This window comes from Pectinophora gossypiella, chromosome 10 (assembly GCF_024362695.1).
Source record: "Pectinophora gossypiella chromosome 10, ilPecGoss1.1, whole genome shotgun sequence".
NCBI lineage: Eukaryota > Metazoa > Arthropoda > Insecta > Lepidoptera > Gelechiidae > Pectinophora > Pectinophora gossypiella.
In genome coordinates, this window is record NC_065413.1 from 9084088 (window position 1) to 9104091 (window position 20004).

The following is a 20004-nucleotide window of genomic DNA, read 5'->3' on the forward strand; positions in this document are numbered from 1 at the left end:
TAAAATATTTTAAGCATTGTTTTATTTTAATGTACACATTCATTTGGCAGTTTTAGTTAGCGGTTAATTACAAAATTCTTCTATTTTTCTATAAAGTCTGTAGATTTGTAAACAGATCACTAGTAATAGGTATCTAACATTTACACGAAACTATACCAATATAATGAAGGAAATTTTGCAAGAGAAACAATAAATGTCAAAGGGAAAGAAAAGGTCGAATAAATTACTGAAATATAAGTAGATCTATAAAGGCATAACATAGACGTACACATCATTAAGTAGTTACATCAATTTCTTGACAAAACAATTATCAAAAGCATAGTCGTATTATTAAATTCCACAGTATAGTTTGACGTTTATATTATTATCGTTGTCAATTTAAAATCAATTATGTGCAATCGGGTCAATTTTACAGAAATTAAAAAATAACTTCCGCATGATTTTTTTTTGTATGACTATGTGTTAAACATATTAAAAGATAATTGATATTTACGTAAGTACATAAGATTTTGTATTGAATGTTTTAGAAGCAAAATACACATACAAAAAACTTTTATATTATTTTTTTGTGAGGGCGACATATACGAGTAAGAGGTTTTAATTGACAACGACGATATGATATTATTAGGTACAATACATCAATGATTGCATTGATTATACGTCATTCTAACTGTATGTTGAATTAAAAAATAAATTAAGTATTTAGTTTGGCAGTCTATTGCCATTACCAGAAAGTATTTGTATCTATTTTATCATTTTAGGCATTTTAGAAAATCGACATCGTACAAAATTAGAGTTAATCTAGAACGTATCATTTTATTCTATACTGTTTACAATGAGAGAAATACTACCGGCACTTCTACATTATTTTGGTAGAAAGATTTTTTTTATAAAAAAAACATAAATACTATATTCTTTCTATTGAATATCGCAATACTGCTATTTACACATGAAAACAAAGTACGATCACGCGAACGAAGGATTATTGTCAGTTCAGCGTAGACTCTGGTAACTCAATAAAGAATTAAAAAAACGATTTAACAATAAAATAAGTGCTACCTTATTGTATAATTTTCACCATCAAGAAAATATACCTTTAATAACGTTACCCGTATGAAAAACAACTAAAATAACAAAAAGCGCGTTTATTTTATTGGACTGTGCTGTATTTATCTCGTCGTCAAAATCTGAAACTATAAAACATTCGTTTAAAATATGATCAAAAAATTAATACAATAAATAATAATTCTACAAACATAAATTTTTCGCTTTCGACTCTTATACCACGTATAATGTCTCATTCAACTACCAGGCGACCACTGAAGTCAATAAGTAGATGTTTTTTGAATATTACTGCTTTTTAGTATACATATGTATTATTTATGCAAAATAGCAGTTACTGCATGGTCTTATCTCATCTTGTTTTACAGCTAAAATCATGAGGAATTTCCGAGTATTCAATGTTTACAAGGAACATACAGTATAAAACAAACAAATATCTTCGTTGAATATCCCTCTTTGCGTATGTTTTCCTCATTCTATACTCTTTGCAATGGCTCATTAGAACATATATCTCTGCCTCTATTCACTAGATCTTCGTAAATGTTTTCTTCAATTCAAACTTTTAGACAATAACAATACAAAATGACAAAATATTTACCAAAATCTCTGATCTGTTCACCGTAAGCCTCTCCTTGAAAATTCGAGCTGATCGCTTCGTTCGACTGAATGATTTGAAGTTGCCCTGTTTGATGAAATGTAATCGTAATTTAATATTCACCGTCTAATTGAAAAACCATAAACGAGAGTGACATTTCAGTTGGAACTTTCCCTTTTGGATAGACGAGAAATGACGGTGACGCATTGAGTTTTACCGTTCCGTTCTTTGAAAAGGACCCTCTGCAAACCTTTTAATGATGATACTTATCAAAAGAAACAATTTTACTCGGAAAACTTTGTAAAATTAAGGAAAGCGGCAACACTTACTAAGTATATCGTATTATTCAATGAAAATTTGGGAGTGTTTCGATGGAAATGTTGACGTACCTTTTTTCCTGATTGTTTGGTTATCCAAAATAGTCTTTTGTGTCGTAGTAAATGCCGAAGGCGGCGCTGGTATTTCTGGAAATAAATAACCTCCGTTAAATTGCAAAATAAAACAAAATACCTTAAGTACCTGTAACTAACTTGCCAAGAAGAAAATTATAAGAGAATGCTACTCGATTAAAGTATCTTGAACAAAAACATTCCATTAAATCACCCCTACCGAAATGGGGATTATAACGCAAGCACCAACAAATATTGATTACAACCCTAACAATTACCTATAGTATCTATTATAGAGTTTACAAAGCCTTGCAACTTACCATCAAGTTTTATGATGCCATCAGTCTCACCGAGCGAGTTCTTGGCGACACATTTATAATGGCCGAAGTCTTCCTTTGTGATGTTTCGTATTTTGAGCATCATGAACTTGTTGTAGCCGCTATCCATCGGGTACGCCTCGTACTTCCCACCTACAATTTCCATTTCTACTTAAATTATTTAGTCTGCGCATTCTACCTTTCACTGTATTGTGGAGATAATTATCCACAACATTTCTGCCAGGGTTGTGCTTTCTAATAATGATTAATCGTTATTTGAGCCATAATCGGATTTCTGCAGGGTCAGTTATTTATTAGTGACCGATCGCTCATTGGATCCAATTTGGGAAACATAATGTAGAAAGAGCTATCGATTAACTGGCACGAGGCTATGAAATATGTCATTTTATATTTTATTGGATCGGGAATGGGTAGACAACATAATTATAAAACTATTCTACTTTCGCTCGAAACAACAAATACCGTAAATAGTCTTCTGTTCTATGCGTCCGCCTATTCTAATACTATGGAAACTATTTTCATTATGAAGTCATAAATCAATGATACAATCGAACACTGCTATACTTGACAGGAGCACATGTTATTTATACGAACATGATGAATGTGTTTCTGTTCAATATATTCTGTGGTTCGATTTACACTGATAGAGGTATATATTGATATATATCTGTAACAGACATTAAACAAGTTGATGGTAGTTTGACTTTAATAGACTATTGTCGTAAAGCTATTTTGGATTCTAGAACTTTGTGGCGTTTGTCATTAATCTGGATATGAGAATTGGGACTGGCATTGTGTATCTTGTATTTATGAGCTTGCGTAGCATTTTGTATTTTACAACGTGGACTTCACGACGCCACTGATAATGGCGTAAGCGTGGCCAATTATTGGTCAGCAAAAATTTAGTAGCGATCGCCATCGACTCGCAAAGAAGAAGAAAGTGTACTTCTTATTCCTTGTAACCTAGAAGTAAACATCGTCCTACTGCTGCGCACAGGCCTCCCCTTAATCAACCGAAGGGGGTATGGAGCATACTCTACCACGCTGCTCCACTGCGGGTTGGTGGGAGGTGCTTTTTACGGCTAATAGCCGGGACCGGTGGTTGAGCGTTGGGGTCACGATCCGGAGGTCCCGGGTTCGAATCCCAGTGGGGACATATCACAAAAATCACTTTGTGATCCCTAGTTTGGGTATTACAGTCTGATCACCTAATTGTCCAAAACGTAAGATGATCCATGCTTCGGAAAGCACGATAAGCCGTTGGTCCCGGATACTACTTACTGATGTAAGTTAGTAGTCGTTACATGAGCCATGTCAGGGGCCTTTGGCGGCTCAATAATAACCCTGACATCAGGGTACTTAAAAAAATATTATGATACGTTATTATTAATAGAAATAAATATCTGAATTATATATGTACACCCACGCCTTGCCAGCTATCTCTAAGTTCCATTTAGTAGAGGGCAAATCCTAGAAACACGTGACGTTACGCTCGCGAAGAGTGGGTGATATATTATACACATCTGTCTATCCCTTTGGGGATACAGGCGTGATGCTTTTTTATGTCTTGGTAAATGAATATCTGAACCAAAGTGGGTATTTCGTTTGATGGATTACTTATATCTTTCTAGGTAAGTACCTAGCTAATCCTTATTTCTAATAAACAATTTCAAGGCTGTCATTTTTATTTGAGATATTTACGGTTAGGAACGATTTAAGAAAACTGACAAGTATAATAAATAACCTTGTAAAAATTATGTAGCCTCCACACTTTAGAAGATAAAGGAGCTTTTTAGCTGCAGGCATAAATTCTTTTAAGTATTTGGAATTTTCAAAGAGAAAAATGACGTACGAGTGAGTGCTATAAAAACAAAAATACATTTGAAATTTTGCTGGTAAGTTTGCGGGTAAAATATAATTAAAAATTCCAATAATATCTGGAATAATCTCAATTTCAAAAGAAAAAAAATAGATTTATTAATGTGTGTAATGTATAGACATCGACGTCTTCTCCTTGTTTTTTTAATCCTATCCCCTGCTTGGGATGTAGGAACAACAGATTTCCACTCCTCGCGATTTATTGCAACTTCAGCCATCAGACAGACATCAGTGTAGACCCCAGTAAGTAGATCAGCGAGAGGCAAAGGCCCAGCGGCGGTATCAATTGGACTAAATTTGTTAAAAACAGCCTCCATGGTCTAGTGGTTAGAGTGTTAGGCTCACGATCTGGAGGTCCGGGTTCGATTCCCGATAGGCACATTATCGAAATCACTTTGTGAGACTGTCCTGTTTGCTAAGGACTTTCAGGCTTGAATCACCTGATTGTCCGAAAAAGTAAGATGCCGTGTTTCGGAGGGCACGTTAAGCCGTTGGTCCCAACTACATAACATAACATAAATAGCCTATATAGGTCCCACTGCTGGGCACAGGCCTCCTCTCAATCAACCGGAGGGTATGGAGCATACTCCACCACGGTGCTCCACTGCGGGTTGGTGGAGGTGTTTATACGGCTAATAGCCGGGACCAACGGCTTAAAGTGCCCTCCGAAGCACGGAATCAACTTACTTTTTCGGACAATCAGGTGATTCAAGCCTGAAAAGTCCTTACCAAACAAAGGACAGTCTCACAAAGTGATTTCGACAATGTCCCCATCGGGAATCCCAACTATTAGCCGTAAAAAAAAACACCTCCACGAAGAGAGGCCTGTGCCCAGCCGTGGGACTTATATAAGATGTTTCATCATCAGCCGTACGACGCCCAATGCTGGGCATAGGCCTCCCCCAAGGATCTCCACAATAAGCTGATTATGTGATGTTAAAAACAAAGTATATTAATTCTAAGCCTCACCAGAGATGATCATATCCCCGCGGTCGGTGGTCCAGTAGTTGATGGATGAGGGGTACGCCTCCGTGTGGCACTCCAGTGTCACGTCCTGTCCAATGTACGCGCCCTCCAGCTGGTTGGGGATGGACAGCATCGGGGGAACTGTACCAACATGGGGAATGTTGCATGAGGGATGTTTACTCATTTTATTTTACAAATATACTTAGACTGTTAGTGACATCGTAACGAAAACTTTGAGGGATTATTCAGGCCATGATTCTGAGTTGATATCAAGTGAAATTTTCCATCGCAAAATTAATGATAAAATATATATATATATATATTATATATATATTTTTATATTTCCGATTGGGCGAAACAGACGTAAGTACGTCTATCGCAAGATGAATTAAGTATTCTCACTTTAGTTGAGCTAAGAAAATAATACCTTGCGGAAATTGATATGACATCCTAACCTTATCCTACTACCTTCTTTGTGTAGTCCTGATTTCATTCCAGTTTGGCTTGTTATGTATAATGTAAATATATGTAATATAATATTGATTGTTCTACCACTGTATGACTGTTAACAGATACTTACATTGTACCATAAGACTGATTCGCTTGCTTATAGAAGGTGGTACGCCGTTGGACGCTATACAAAGATAAGCACCCATGTGCAAGCGAGACACCTTTGTTATTGTCAGTGTCTCTCCGTCGACTACACTAACTGCAGAAAATAAAAAAAACATTTAGAAAATATAAAGTAGACATCAAAATTAAATCAAATAAAGGTTTCGTATTAGCAACATTTCGTTCCAGAAAAATAAGAACTGGTTGTTCACTTGAATACAGAAACGGAATATATAAGACGATATCCAGGAAATTTGAAAAAGTTTCTGATTCTAGCTTCGTGTTTTCTTGACTGTATCACGAAAAATATAAGCTATTTTTCTGAATCTAGAGCACAAACTCCTAACTTGGCATAAATCCAAGTTAGCGCAAGTGTTCGTACCTGATTCGCCATTATAATTAAAGTCCTGGCCGTCTTCTCTTCGCCACATGACGTAAGGCTCAGGGTATCCTGAAGCTCGGCACACCAAGGTTACATCAGTGCCCTCCCGCACTACCATGTCGGTCGACGTCATATTGTCGATGATTGATGGTGGCACTGCGTACACAATTAACAACTATCAAATTATGTTACTACCCTAATAATGGGATCGTCCTAAACCTTTAAAAGTTTTTGTAAATGGTAACTACCACGTTATGTCGCAAATACATGCACAATGAGATTGCGGCCTATTTCCAATTGCATTCGGTACATACCACACAATGCCAGTTTACTATTTAATCTTGATATACCACTTTCGCTTTTTCTACTCGCATCCAACTTCATCTTCAACTTCATACATGTTCGCCATTCTCGCCAATCGCAAATGGAATCCAAATTAAGTTTAAATAAAATGAAAATCCAGAGATTTTACTTTCTTTGAATGTTGAAATGTACTCGAGATGACACCCCTTCACAGTCGAAGAAATGTGTCCATGGAATTCAGAAGCTTTCAATTTCCATCGGACGTTGACATTTGGATTCAAGACGTCATCTTTTGACCTCTCAATCTTTCTACCTGCTTGACCTTTCTAACTCGTAAACGTTCGTGTCACACATGTGTATTTATATCTTATTTTATATTTGAAATTCAAGCGAATATTCACTAAATAATTTCCGTAACACTTATTTCGAGTGAAGTGTCTTACTTATGTACCTAATAATCACTGATCTTAGGAGTGAGATCACCAAACGAAATATAATTTCGATGGTTTTCGGTTGTGTGAAACGCATAAAACCTACTAAAGAGTATTACGGCAAACATCTTATTAAAATTTGTCAGTTTGTGTATTGAGAGAGTTCTCAATCAGAAAGTCTGCCTTGGTCAAAAATAAACCCTATTTTTATTTAACTTAAAAATGAATTCAATGTTTGACCACAATATATACCTGTCTATTAAATACGTCATAACTTTGTGTTCTCAAACGAAGTCCAGACGTTTCGATAAAGTAAGTATGTCATTTGACTAGGTTGTCAACTACACTATTGCTAAAACGTCGAAGTAGTCATTAGGTGACGTTGATGAGGAAATACTGACCTACGACCTGCAGGTACCCCTTCCTGGAGCGCATGGGGTCAGTGTTGACCTGGCACATGTACCAGCCGCGGTCCACCTCCTGCACGTTCTTGATGTGGAGGTACCAGGAGCGGTGGTCGTTGTACGACAGGCTGATGCGCGGATTCTGGGTTATTATGTTGTGGTGGATGCTCAGGATCGTCTGCGTGTCCATACGAACCCATGCCACCTATAATCATAGCTTGAGTTATAATCTACAAAGGTGAATGTGATGCGTTAATGCTTTTGGGACTCTAATGATTCATACCGCCTAATTTTATTTTAGGTTATATCCGTCATTTTCGTATCCGTCGAAAAGGAAAGGGACGGATGATTCACAGCTCTTAATTTTAGGAAGAATGAGTAAATTAATGTGTCGGGTTATTGACTGACGTAAAATTTTTAGACGGTTGGTTTAGATTTGTGCTTAAAATTGACGTGTGTTCCATAAATTTTATGCTTGTCGATTACCCGTCCCTTTCCTTTTCGGCGGATAAGAAAAGGACAGATATAACTTAAAATAAAATTAGATGGTATTTACAGGAATTAGCACCATTATCTCCCTAGCGTTATCCCCTTTTTCACAGGGTCCGCTTACCTAACCTGAATATTTGACAGGTCCGGTTTTTTACAAAAGCGACTGCCTGCCTGACCTTTCAACCTGTGAAGGGAAAACCAGCCCAATACTGAAACCTCCGAAAATGCATTTCTCGGGAATAAGGGTTTCCTCACCATGTTTTCCTTCAACACTGAGCACGTGATATTAATTTATTTTTGGGACTCTATTGATTACATTATCAGGTTATCGTGATATTTGAACTGGCGATCTATCATAATAGCGCCGGACGAGGAACAAAAGGTAGCTTTTGTGTCGAATTCGAGTCTTTTATAAAAATAACCCTAATTCAAACTAAATGTACTTACTAATTACACTAAACGTGATAGAAGGTTCCGTGGAATATATAATTAATGGCCATCTAATTTTATTTTAAGTTATACCCGTCATTTTCTTATCCACCGTAAAGGAAAGGGATGGATGATTGACAATTCTTAATTTAAAAATGAATGAATAACCGCGGGCGAATAGAATAGGCATCTCGCATACACACCCCATTTGACGCGTGTTGTGAACTTAATTCTATCGGGTTATCAGTTATCAGCAAATATAAAATTTTGGGAGGGTTTTCTAAATTTCTCCGTAAAATTGACATGTGTTCCATAAATGTTATGCCTGTCGATTACCCGTCCCTTTCTTTTTCGGCGCACAAGAAAATGATAGGTATAAAAACTTAAAATAAAATAAGATGGTGTGTAGGGGAATCAGGACCGTTGTATTTATTATTAAATAGTCGTTACCCACTGGACATCTCAAGGCGAGTATAGAAGTCGAAGCAATCGCGTAAACGATGGTGTGACGACCTCAATGCTTACAGCAGGTATTGGTTTGAGATCGCGCAAAGTCGAGAGGAGTGGAACAATCAAGGGAAGGCCTTTGCCCAGCAGTGGGATCGAATATGCTAAATAAGATAAGACGTTTAAACAAGTGAGTGTAGGAATATTCTATTTTGTAAGTTATTGATTAATTCAAATGAATAAAAATTACCTTGAATCCCCTTAAATTGTCTACGACACAGGCTAACAGCGCATCACGACCGATTGTGACGGTGACATTAGGTATTGGTTCAGCGAATCTTGGGTACATGGATTCTGGAAAGAAAATTTTTATTAGTTCTTGTAGAGACTTGTAAACATGTTTACAAGTAGTTTGAACAAATCGATGCGCTAGTGCTGGCCTCGGCGAAACGGTTCGCAAACATGAAGCTAGGTGCCGGCGCGTCTGGCGGAGGCGGCTCATTCCCATTTACCTAATCGAATTCTATACATAATGTAGGTGATATACTTTATTTATTCACACAAGTATTCAAAAATGGAATTCTTAACTTTTTCACAAGTTACTTTTCCAGCAAGCATTGGAATGAATAATCAGCTATGTAGTTCCATATTCGAAAAATTGTAGTTGACATCATTTTGCGATATTAAAAATAAATAATGAAGCATTTACTTTGTTTTCTTGCTATACTTGACAGTGCATTATCAACTCGGTAGTCATAAAAAAAATTAAACGAAAAATTATCATCACTTTTCTTTCTTTTTACAACTTCGATGCTCTCCACTGACTAAAATTTCAATACAATAAATATAACTATACAACATTTTTCTCCCTCCTTTATCAGATTTCTTCAAAGCGAGGTTATGAGAACACTCCTGGGCCAAACAACAGAGGGTGCGTGATTTACTGTCAGACCAGAGCGACAAATAGCGGTTGCTCGCTGTATCACTCTCGCAGACAAAATAATGTATCAACAACCGTAACATGACGTAAATACTATGGATTTCGACGCTTTTGCTAGCGATCAGCGGCTAAACATAAGCGAAAATATCATACGTACTCTTTTTATATATAAAAAAAACCGCTTCTCACTTCCCTTGTTCTCACTTTGTTGAGTATCTAATCAATTTACTAAGTGGTTCAAAACTTTATTTTATTCTTCTTCTTCTTTTTCTTCTTTAATGGTTTGATAGGTACTAAATTAAATAAGTAAGTGGACAGACACAAAGAAACGAAAATAAATAAGAATTTGATTTGATTTCAAAAACGTCAACAAAATAAGAGATGTCCCGTGATTTCATTATAATATGATCACTACTGATCAGCCGTACGACTCCCACCGCTGGGCATAGGCCTATTTTTTTTCATTATATATTGCATTGCAATGCAATTTTTTGTATGACGACCCTAACATTAAATCCTCAATCGCTGAAATTTTGCTGGGTTGTAGAATAGGATTAGGTGAAACTTGTATAAAAAATTTAAAAAAAAAACATGCCATTTATACCTAAAATTACAAATACCACAATATATTAGGCCGACTAATTTCTCAGTCCAAATTTATTTTACCAAATGATTTATTGCCATGGTTATATGACACAATACACCATGAAAATCAATGTTCGGGTCCACTAGCTTCCTTTCCTACACTATATTCCCAACGACCTCTGTGGTCCAGTGGTTGCGCGTTGAGCTCACGATCCGGAGGTCCCGGGTTCGAATCCCGGTGGGGACACAAACAACATAACACAAAAATCACTTTGTGATCGCTAGGAACTTTAGGCTTTGTGTTTTGTGTGGCTCCGTGTTAGGGCATTACAGGCTGATCACCTGATTGTCCGAAAGTAATATGATCCGTGCTTCGGAAGGCACGTTAAACCGTTGGTCCCGGTTACTACTTACTAATGTAAGTGAGTATTCGTTACATGAGCCATGTCAGGGGCCTTTGGCGGCTCAGTAATAACCCTGACACCAGGGTTGCTGAGGTTGGTAATCCACCTCACAACCCAAACGGTAGAAGATAATTTTATTCCCTAGTCCGAGTAGAGTTCGAAACGCTAAAGTTCCATACGTGTTCGAAACTAAATTAGATAATGCCTCAATCGTCAATCACCATCAAGCTTAAAAGCTATGCTCCTGTCTGCGGAGTATATTTAGGTTTCAAACTTAAAATGATTGAAATTTTCTTAAAAATAACATACATACATAAACTCACGCCCGTAATCCCTAATGGGGTGGGCAGAGCCACAAGTAATCAAAGACAACTTGCAGCCACTGTTGATACGAAGTCCAAAGATGGATAAAAAAAAAGAGAAAAGAAAAAATAAAAGAGAATAATAGTTTTTTAAAAGGGACGTGATTATCAATACAAGATTCATCTTTTGCAGACATATTTCAGTGGATAAAGTAGTACGACCCGATGCTTTTTAACAACCAAAACACGTTGTTTATATATAGTGTCAAAAAACGTGTACAAAGTAAAAGTTAAAGTGAACAAAATAATCACATGTATAATAATATATTTTATTTGTAAATAGTATCTAAAGTTGGTTCACTTTGATTGTATTGTATTACTATTATCACTTTTTTTTGACGTAACTTATTGTAAACGGGGAGCGCTGAAGGCTCTCACCCGGTTACTATTCTCACTCGGAAATGGTATTTTTATGACATTCTCAACCAGGCTTTAATAGCAGTCGACGATGATCGTCAGTCTTTAGGAGCAGCTCCATATTTTCACAGGTATTAAATAATCATACACACAAATAAATACATAAACTCGCGCCTTTTTCTCGAGAAGGACTAAAATGAACGATTACAAAAATAGGAGAGAAAAGTCCTTTGAATTTTGTCTTTGGACGCAATGCCCTCGAGATATGCCAATGCTACACGCCATTATGGACATGACGTTTATTTTTATTGTGAAATTGAATAATTATTTATCATATTATATGTGTTTCCAGGCCGCTTATAAGTGCTATTTTCAATAGTGTCTAGTTTGAATAGTGAGTAAGAAATATGTCCTCCCTTGTTAACGTCCATTTCATATTTGTGATGTAACTATTTGTTAAATGCAATAAAAGTATATATAAAAAAGTAGAAAAGAAAAGGTTCTTATAATTCATATACTTGGTACTTTAAAACATTGAAATTACGCAACATTAAGCGCTTCCAGCCCTCAAGGACAAGCTGTATTCTTAGAGCCCAAATTACTAGTAAGTACTTTAGTTTTATCAGACAAGCTTATACTGATTGGTCACATTGTAATTAGGCAAATTAAGCGCTACCAGTCGTCAAGCACAACTAAAATACAAATTGTATTCTATAAAGCCCAAATTACTAGCTTTAGTTTTCCCATTCGGTTATCAGACTAGCCCATTGATGTACTATGGACTAGCTAATAAATGGTATACAATGAGTATGATTTAACACAACAATGGGAGCTGACAGGTGTGCCATAAGTACAAGTAAAGTGTATAGTTATTCCCGGCTATAATTTCACATTGTAGTGTAATAAACGACAAGTTGCCTATAATTTCTTACAAAGAAAGTTGAGTGTGTAATTCTTTTATTATTATAGAGTGCTCTGATTTTGCGAGACCCGTGATAAAGTATGATGTAATATAGGTACGTAATTTATAGAGACAAGTATGAACCCACCGCCTATAAGTTTTATGATATACGTAACCCTATATTAGAATAGCAACGGATAATAAATTATTACCATTGGGTACTTGACTGGGTCAAAGATAAATTATTAAATACTAATTTAGAAATAGAAGCCAGTCTAAGATGATCATAAATCAATCTCATTTTATTTGTCCACTTATTTTCGAATTTTTCCATGAATTTAGTAACAATGTGTACGACATTTGACCGCTTTTATTGATGACGTCACAGTACAATATTTCCATACAAACTACAAAGAAAATTTTCGTTTCGACATTTCGTAAAAAGTATCTCATTTGACTATTATAATAACTGCTCGAGAAAAATGAACGTTTAAACGTTTTATTTATCAATAAATTACCGAATGTTGAAGTATATTAATATATGAAAGGATTATTCAGGGTCCAAGCAATTTAAAATGAAAATACACACCTACAAAATAAACGAAATAAAACCAAAGTAAATGATATAAAGGATGATTATAAATCAGCCTAAATAAACAAAATATGTCTATAAAACCTAATTTTGGTTTCAGACGGGTATATTATTAGCTATTTGTCTGTTGTTCAAATTATTTGAGTAAAAGCAAAGAGTGAGTGTACCTAACCCAAGTCCTCTATAATTGAGCTTCATTGGAATAACGTTTGCCTTTGGCAAAGGACAGCAATAAATTACCAAGTCACTTTTATTGATTTATTACTATTTGTTCTCGGTGACTCGCCATTACCGGCTTAAGAAAAGGCACCTCATATTTCTTCTTTTAGAACGCTTCAGAATTACAGAGAATCGACAGCTAAGCATATTTTACACTTTTTAAACTCTCGGTTTCAGTTGGTCACAATTAATCACCTTGGGATAGTATTTTACTGTCATTAAGTCCAAAATTTAATCACATCAAAACTTGAGATCCTTTTCAAGCTTCGTCTACCAAAAAAATATAGCTGGCGCTGTACAGAGCTGCCTCCGTTTAACCTTCTAACTTCAAGGATAACAGGTGTAAGTATACATCTTTTATCTTTGTTTGTATTATGTTTGTATGTATTACAACCAGGCACAACATATCTTGCACCCATTATTATACTGATCAAAATACAGAGAAGCAATAGGTATAGGTAGCAGCTTAATTCTTCACCATAGCTAATCCAAATATCAAGCAACAATTATTTTTATATATGCCTCTGCCATTACTTTATATTTCTGAACAATTATGTACACGAGCAATGAGTAATTATTACGTTTAATATTTACAACGCCATCTATATTCTGTTTGGGGACTGTAGCCTGGAAAGTCCCAAGTAAAGTATTTCTAATGATAGAAAACAAAATAGTGGTGATAATAAGAAACACAAAACATTCTAAGTGATACAGCAGAGAAAATTTTAAGTAAAAAATACCTTTTGGTAGCATTTACAGTCTTAAACATCTTCAAAAATACGACCTATCTGTCTGTACACAGAACCACCATTCTCAATTCAATTAATTTAATTTTAAATCTTGAACAGTCAAGAAAGGAAACGATTCATAACTGCGTCTTTCTTAAGACTATGAAAAGTTACATTATGCTAATTATGTTCTACAAAGAAGAATTTTATAGTACGGGGAATTAAAAAATAATTGACTTACCGTCTGGTACCTCTATTGGGGCTACAGACACTACATTTTGCCCGGTAGGTAACTCTTGACCTGAAAAAATATTAATATTTATAGAAGTCTTAAAGTCTTATAGAATAAAATTGTGAACATTATTTTGGAAGGGATTATGTTATTCTCGGAAGTTTTTAGCCTATGTTATTGGCTAGGTAGGCTACATAATTATAATATATTTAAGCTTTAATTTATAAATTGTTACACTTATATAACTCTGGAATTGTCTTGTCTAACCTGTGTGCTACTGCTGGGCAATGGCCTCCCTCCATAAGTACTAGAAATACTAAAGTATTGCTTTGTTGTTCTAGAATAAAAGTTTCACCCACAAAAAAATTAAAATTAATAATTAAATGTTTTTATTCTTAATTGAGGGTTTACACTAATTAGTAGTAACATTTTGGGTATATTATGCAAGTAATAAACAGACAGTAAGAAAAAAAATATATAAACCGCGTTCACTTGACGTTAAAGTCTAAATCTAAAGTGAAAATCTTTAAATTAAAATTTTTACATTTTTGCTCGCCTTATGGTGCCTTTGCTCGTCTGAAAGAAATCGCTTTAAGCGATAAGACCGCTATGGACCTAATAAGGAGTCTTTTGTAATTATTCCTTTTTATTTTGGTGCAATAAAGTATATTTTATATTGTATTGTAAAGTGTTTGTCTATCTGGGTTATATGATAGAATAGAAATGTTATGATAGGATTTATGCTTTCTAGGAGCCATAGTGTGATAGCATAATAATATATTATTATGGCTTTACGCCGGTATACCTGAAGGGTAAGAGAAAGGATAAGTCCCACGTACTAGGACGCGAGCCTATTGCTATTAACCGGTCACAAATTCTGGCAAGCGGGATAGGGTCGTTACAAATATCGCTGGTTTCGACCAATAGACACAGCGTATGTTGTCTATACATCATCCCTCTAGCATTATTCCGTTTTTCACAGGGTCCGCTTTCATAACCTGATGATTTGACAAGTCCCGGTTTTACAGAAGAGACTGCCTGTCTGACTTTCCAACCCGCAAACGGAAAACCAGCCCAATGCAAGTTAGGTCACATACCTCCGAATCCACGTGATAATCATTTATGATCTAAATATGAATTCGAAAACAAATTCCATAATCATTGATTTAGTCCTGTGCTGGATTCGAACCTGCGACCTCAAAGTGAGAGGCAATAAACGTTCTACTAATTGGGCCACCACGGGTCACTATATGCTGCTATATGCGGCACTGTATTCTGTCTACGCAAATGTCGTAGACTTACATAAACGTCGTAATTAAGTTTATTTGCCGACGCGGGTGTTATTGTCAAGTGACTACTACTGGGGTTGTCGATGTTTCGAGCTATTGTAAAATGCAAGTTATTTTTTGTATCACTTTAATTTTATCCACCACGATTTCAGACAAACCGCAGTAGGTCAGTTGGTCATTACTGGTGAGTTGAGCAGAACGCTGCAATTTTCAATCTATTTAAAAGTAGAGCGACGGTAGTAACAGCATTTTTAATCGGGATTGAACTAGCCACCCTAATGTCATGATCTTATAAGCAGCGGAATGTAAGTACTACTGAAAATTATTTTTAAATCTCTTATATCTTTTTTTTAATAAGTAAATATAATATTTACGAGTCATCACTAATTTAAGAGCCACGCTCTTGTCGGTGTAGCATTCTCTTTACTACTTTTTAGGGAAAAAATAGGGCAGTGGTTTCCCTCTTGCCTTCCGCCCCAACAAAAAAAAAAACAAAAATCATTTATTTTTCTACGAGTTAATCTGATACATTTTGTAACATCTACTTGACCTGGAAATATAAATACCTATACTTGCAAATCTATGACAATAAGTAAGTACCTTTACATCAAAACATTAGCGGGTAGAAAACTAGGGCCGTTAAAAGTTTGCAGTGTTTAATTACTAGAGCACTGTACACTGCGGGGAATAAATGGTCTTTATGACGATGGATGCAGTAATCAACCCGTAATGTACAGCTATTACTTTAAAAACTTTTATTGCGTTATTTGCCACGCTTGCATTGCATTATTAAACTATAATCGTAAAGCTTTATTGTAAAAAGTGATTGATATAACAATGTGCACACAAATACGCATGTGGCTTAATCCTTTAATTTAGTAGGTTTTTAAATGTTGCTTGGGATTTATTTTGTACTAGCTTTTACCCGCGACTTCGTCCGCGTGGCGTGTTATAAAAAAGAGATCTTTGTGTGTGGGGGAGTACATGTCAAATTTCAAGCATCTAACTTATGCAGTTTAGATTTTTTCATACAAATGTTTTTTCCCGCTTACATCCGTTCCCGTGGGAATTTTGCAATATCCTGTTGTAACTAAGCTTTAAGTTTACTATGGTACCTGCATGCCAAATTTCAATTGTCTAACTTAAGCGGTTTAGATTTTTCATACAAAAGGATTTTCCCGCTAATTCCCGTTCCTATGGGAATTCCAGGAATTACTTTTTTAGTGCACCTCTACGGTACCTACGCTACGTCCCTTCCAAATTTCAAGTGCCTACGTTTAGCCGTTTAGGCTGTGCGTTGACATATCAGTCAGTCAGTTTCTCCTTTTAGATATTAAGATGTTTTTTTTTGTACATTAAATCTTTTTACGATTACATATAGTTTGTACATTGCAGATTGAATCGTCTGATTGTACGGTAAAGAGAGGATTTCATGATTCTTTGGTCTTAGCTATTAGTCGTAGAACACCTCTACTAATCGGCAGTGGAGCAGCGTGGTAGAGTATGCTCCATACTCCCTCCGGGTGATTGAGAGAATAGGTATGTATCCAACGGTCGAATGTATATATAGGCTGTTAATGTTAACGGTAAACTTGTTGAAGGTAAATTTAACATTTTTGAATCTTCGTTATTTCGCGAGGTATTATGGCTGTGGAGAAGAAACGGCAAGAAACTGCAACAGCAACATACAAGATAAATACCATGCAACTTGAAGCTTCAGGGCTTTTGTTGAATAAAATAACAAATAATCATTTATCAAAATTCATAATTTTTGACTTGACTTTAATATTAAAGTCTAAAGTTTTCCTACCTACTTTCGAACTAAAAGTAATTTTACAATATTGTGTCGTCACTAGTTCGACGCTCCCCGCACCCCTAAAATAAATCAGTAGGGTCGCGCTTATAATGGCCAACTCTATAACCGTTCACCCCATTACCGCGTAATCTTTATCACTTCATCATAACTTCCCCCTTTTATCGCTTATTTTTGGGTTTAAAAATCTGAGCGTTGACAGACTAAAGTAAGCATCGATGCTTTCAATAATTTCTTGTTGTTTTGACAGTGACTGTACCATGGTATACAATTTTTACGAGAAGATGATAATTTGAGTTGACTTTTACTTTTTTGAGCTTTAAGCAAACCCATAATGTCTGTTGTAAGTTTGGCTTTCAAAAGTTTAAATTTAATAAATGAGTAAGTGTATTAGTACATATATTAACAGCTTTTACTTATGAAATAAATGAAAATGAAATGAATTATTTTATTTCTGACTTAAATCCATATTTATTAGTAACAATATGAACTTAAACTATGTTAGTACCTATCCTACACACACATTACACATACATAGGAACTACTACTACTACTTATAAAAGACTTCCAATTAAAAAAAAAATCTTTTCTTTCTATTATGCTATCTATTCTATCGCGGTCTATAATTTGTTTTCACTGCCAGCACTTAAAAACTTTTCTAATCGTACCTACGAATACTATGAGTGTATATTACGTGTACCATTACTGGCACCGTTGACAGCGGTGCTCTTAGAACCGACAAGACTGTTCCATTATCGACGAGTAGATGAATAATTGACAACCAACACTATCACTATCGCCTGGTGGACGCGGCAATTAGTAATTCGGCTTTAATAAATTATATATTATTGTATTGTTTCATTTTGTTCTTGTACGTTTCGTGGTCCTCCTATGTATTTGTCTTTTCTTCCTGTTAAACAAAGTATTGTCTGCCTCTTGTACTTTTAGTTTTAGCACCTTATCTTGTACACTTTTGTCCATGCACTCTTTTTTGTATAAGAGCGACCACAGTACACCCTAAACTACGAGGTCCTTGCTTCCCTGCGTGTACGTCTCTTCGCGGTGCGCGGGCGGCAGGGTTCAGCCTACAGTGTTCAGTTCCGCAACGCCGAGCGACGCTACCGCGCGATCTTTTGATGTTTTGTGTGAATTCTTAAGTTATTTCCAATAAACTAAGTGTATATTAGTTCTCGGTGTTTTCTCTTAAACTTGTTATTTTTACCCAACAATTGACAGCATTTTAAATAAAATAAATAAATAAACATCCGTACCAATATTATAAATGCAAAAGTTACAATTGTCTGTCTGTTAGCTTTTCACGCATTGGATGAAAATAGGCACATCAATAGATCGAATCCAAAGATGGACATGAGATCCATTCCACTGAGTAACTCCAGAGATTTCCTTGATGTGCTTACTGCGATATTACCGGATGGTCTTCTTCTTCTATCGTATGGGTTGTGAGGTGGATTACCAACCCCATTAACCCTGGTGTCAGGGTTACTATTGAGCCGCCAAAGCCCCCTGACATGGCTCATGTAACGACTTCTAATTTACATCAGTAAATAGTAACCGGGACCAACGGCTTAACGTGCCTTCCGAAGCACGGATCATCTTACTTTCGGACAATAAGGTGATCAGCTTGTAATGTCCTACCCACACTAGGGATCACAAAATGATTTTTATGATATGTCCCCACCGGGATTTGAACCCGGGACCTCCGGGTCGTGAGCTGAACGCACAAACCACTGAACCACGGAGGCTGGAGGAACAACCTACAGACACCTTCACACGTACGAAGTCTCAGGATGGATTTGAACCGTATTATGGTGACAGGAAGTGATCAATCCATCGCCCACAGATTGTTATGATTGACCATCCTAGAAACGACACAATTTTATGACTGAAAAGATAAATTAAATACTTTCTATGTTTCTTATTCGCCAACAAAAACAAAAAACGATAGTCTTGTTTTTTCTCTAGCCTATCTTGTCCCACCGCTAAGCACAGTGACCATATCCACAACAAGATGGAAAGACGATGTAGATATCTATGAGGAGGACTGGAAAAACAAATACTTATATACGGCCACTTAGGCTATAGTAAGATCCTGGGGTGGCGAAGTGTGGAGCGGAGATTTACCGTTCTATACACTGTATCATTATTTAATATACGACGTGATACAAAATGTTAAATCGCGAAAAGCCACAGAAGTCACGTATCTCATTATTTATAATATATCTATCGACATAATAATATCGCAATACTCATACTCCCGACCGATGGGTGACCACAAAAAAAAAAGTTTCCATCTCGAGCTCCTCCGTGCTTCGGAAGGCACGTTAAGCCGTTGGTCCCGGCTGCATTAACAGTCGTTAATAACCACCAATCCGCACTGGGCCCGCGTGGTGGTTTAAGGCCCGATCTCCCTATCCATCCATAGGGAAGGCCCGTGCCCCAGCAGTGGGGACGTTAATGGGCTGTGTGCCCATACTCCCGACCATTTACTAAAGGCTCAAATTAACGTCTAGAATCTGAATTATTTACTCCGAAAACATTCTCTAATAGTATCAGTTTCTGAATACATCCCTAGGATGGACGTTTATAACAAATAATATACATACCAGTGTCTGAAGGATGTACTGCAGGATCAAAATAGTAATTTAACTATCTCAATAGAAGCAGCCGATTTACTAGAGCTGCTAACACCTCCCGGCATGATAGACGATAGAACTACTTATTTCTTTGGATTCAACCGTTCATGGCAATACTGAGAGTTCCTAGATCCCTATTTGAGGCTTGAAATCATGATTTACCACCACCGTAGATACAGCGCTTGATACAAAAATGCGGC

General features: G+C 36.2%; 1 protein-coding gene across 3 annotated transcripts in view; it reads right to left on the reverse strand.

The window, feature by feature from the left end:
- The window catches only part of LOC126370079 (lachesin-like), a 29850-nt gene continuing 9846 nt past the window's right edge, over nt 1-20004 (reverse strand). Inside the window, exons 2-11 of one of the 3 annotated variants that reach the window (XM_050014793.1) lie at nt 14058-14117; nt 8979-9082; nt 7358-7565; nt 6223-6378; nt 5809-5937; nt 5232-5369; nt 2367-2516; nt 2047-2121; nt 1661-1744; nt 1-1193 (exon numbers count right to left, since the gene is read on the reverse strand). In XM_050014793.1, the coding sequence (XP_049870750.1) occupies nt 1081-1193; nt 1661-1744; nt 2047-2121; nt 2367-2516; nt 5232-5369; nt 5809-5937; nt 6223-6378; nt 7358-7565; nt 8979-9082; nt 14058-14117 (1217 nt within the window). In that variant the 3' untranslated portion in view covers nt 1-1080. Of the gene's footprint in view, nt 1194-1660; nt 1745-2046; nt 2122-2366; nt 2532-5231; nt 5370-5808; nt 5938-6222; nt 6379-7357; nt 7566-8978; nt 9083-14057; nt 14118-20004 lie in introns of all 3 variants that reach the window. The other 2 variants (XM_050014792.1, XM_050014794.1) reach the window with 2 other exon arrangements.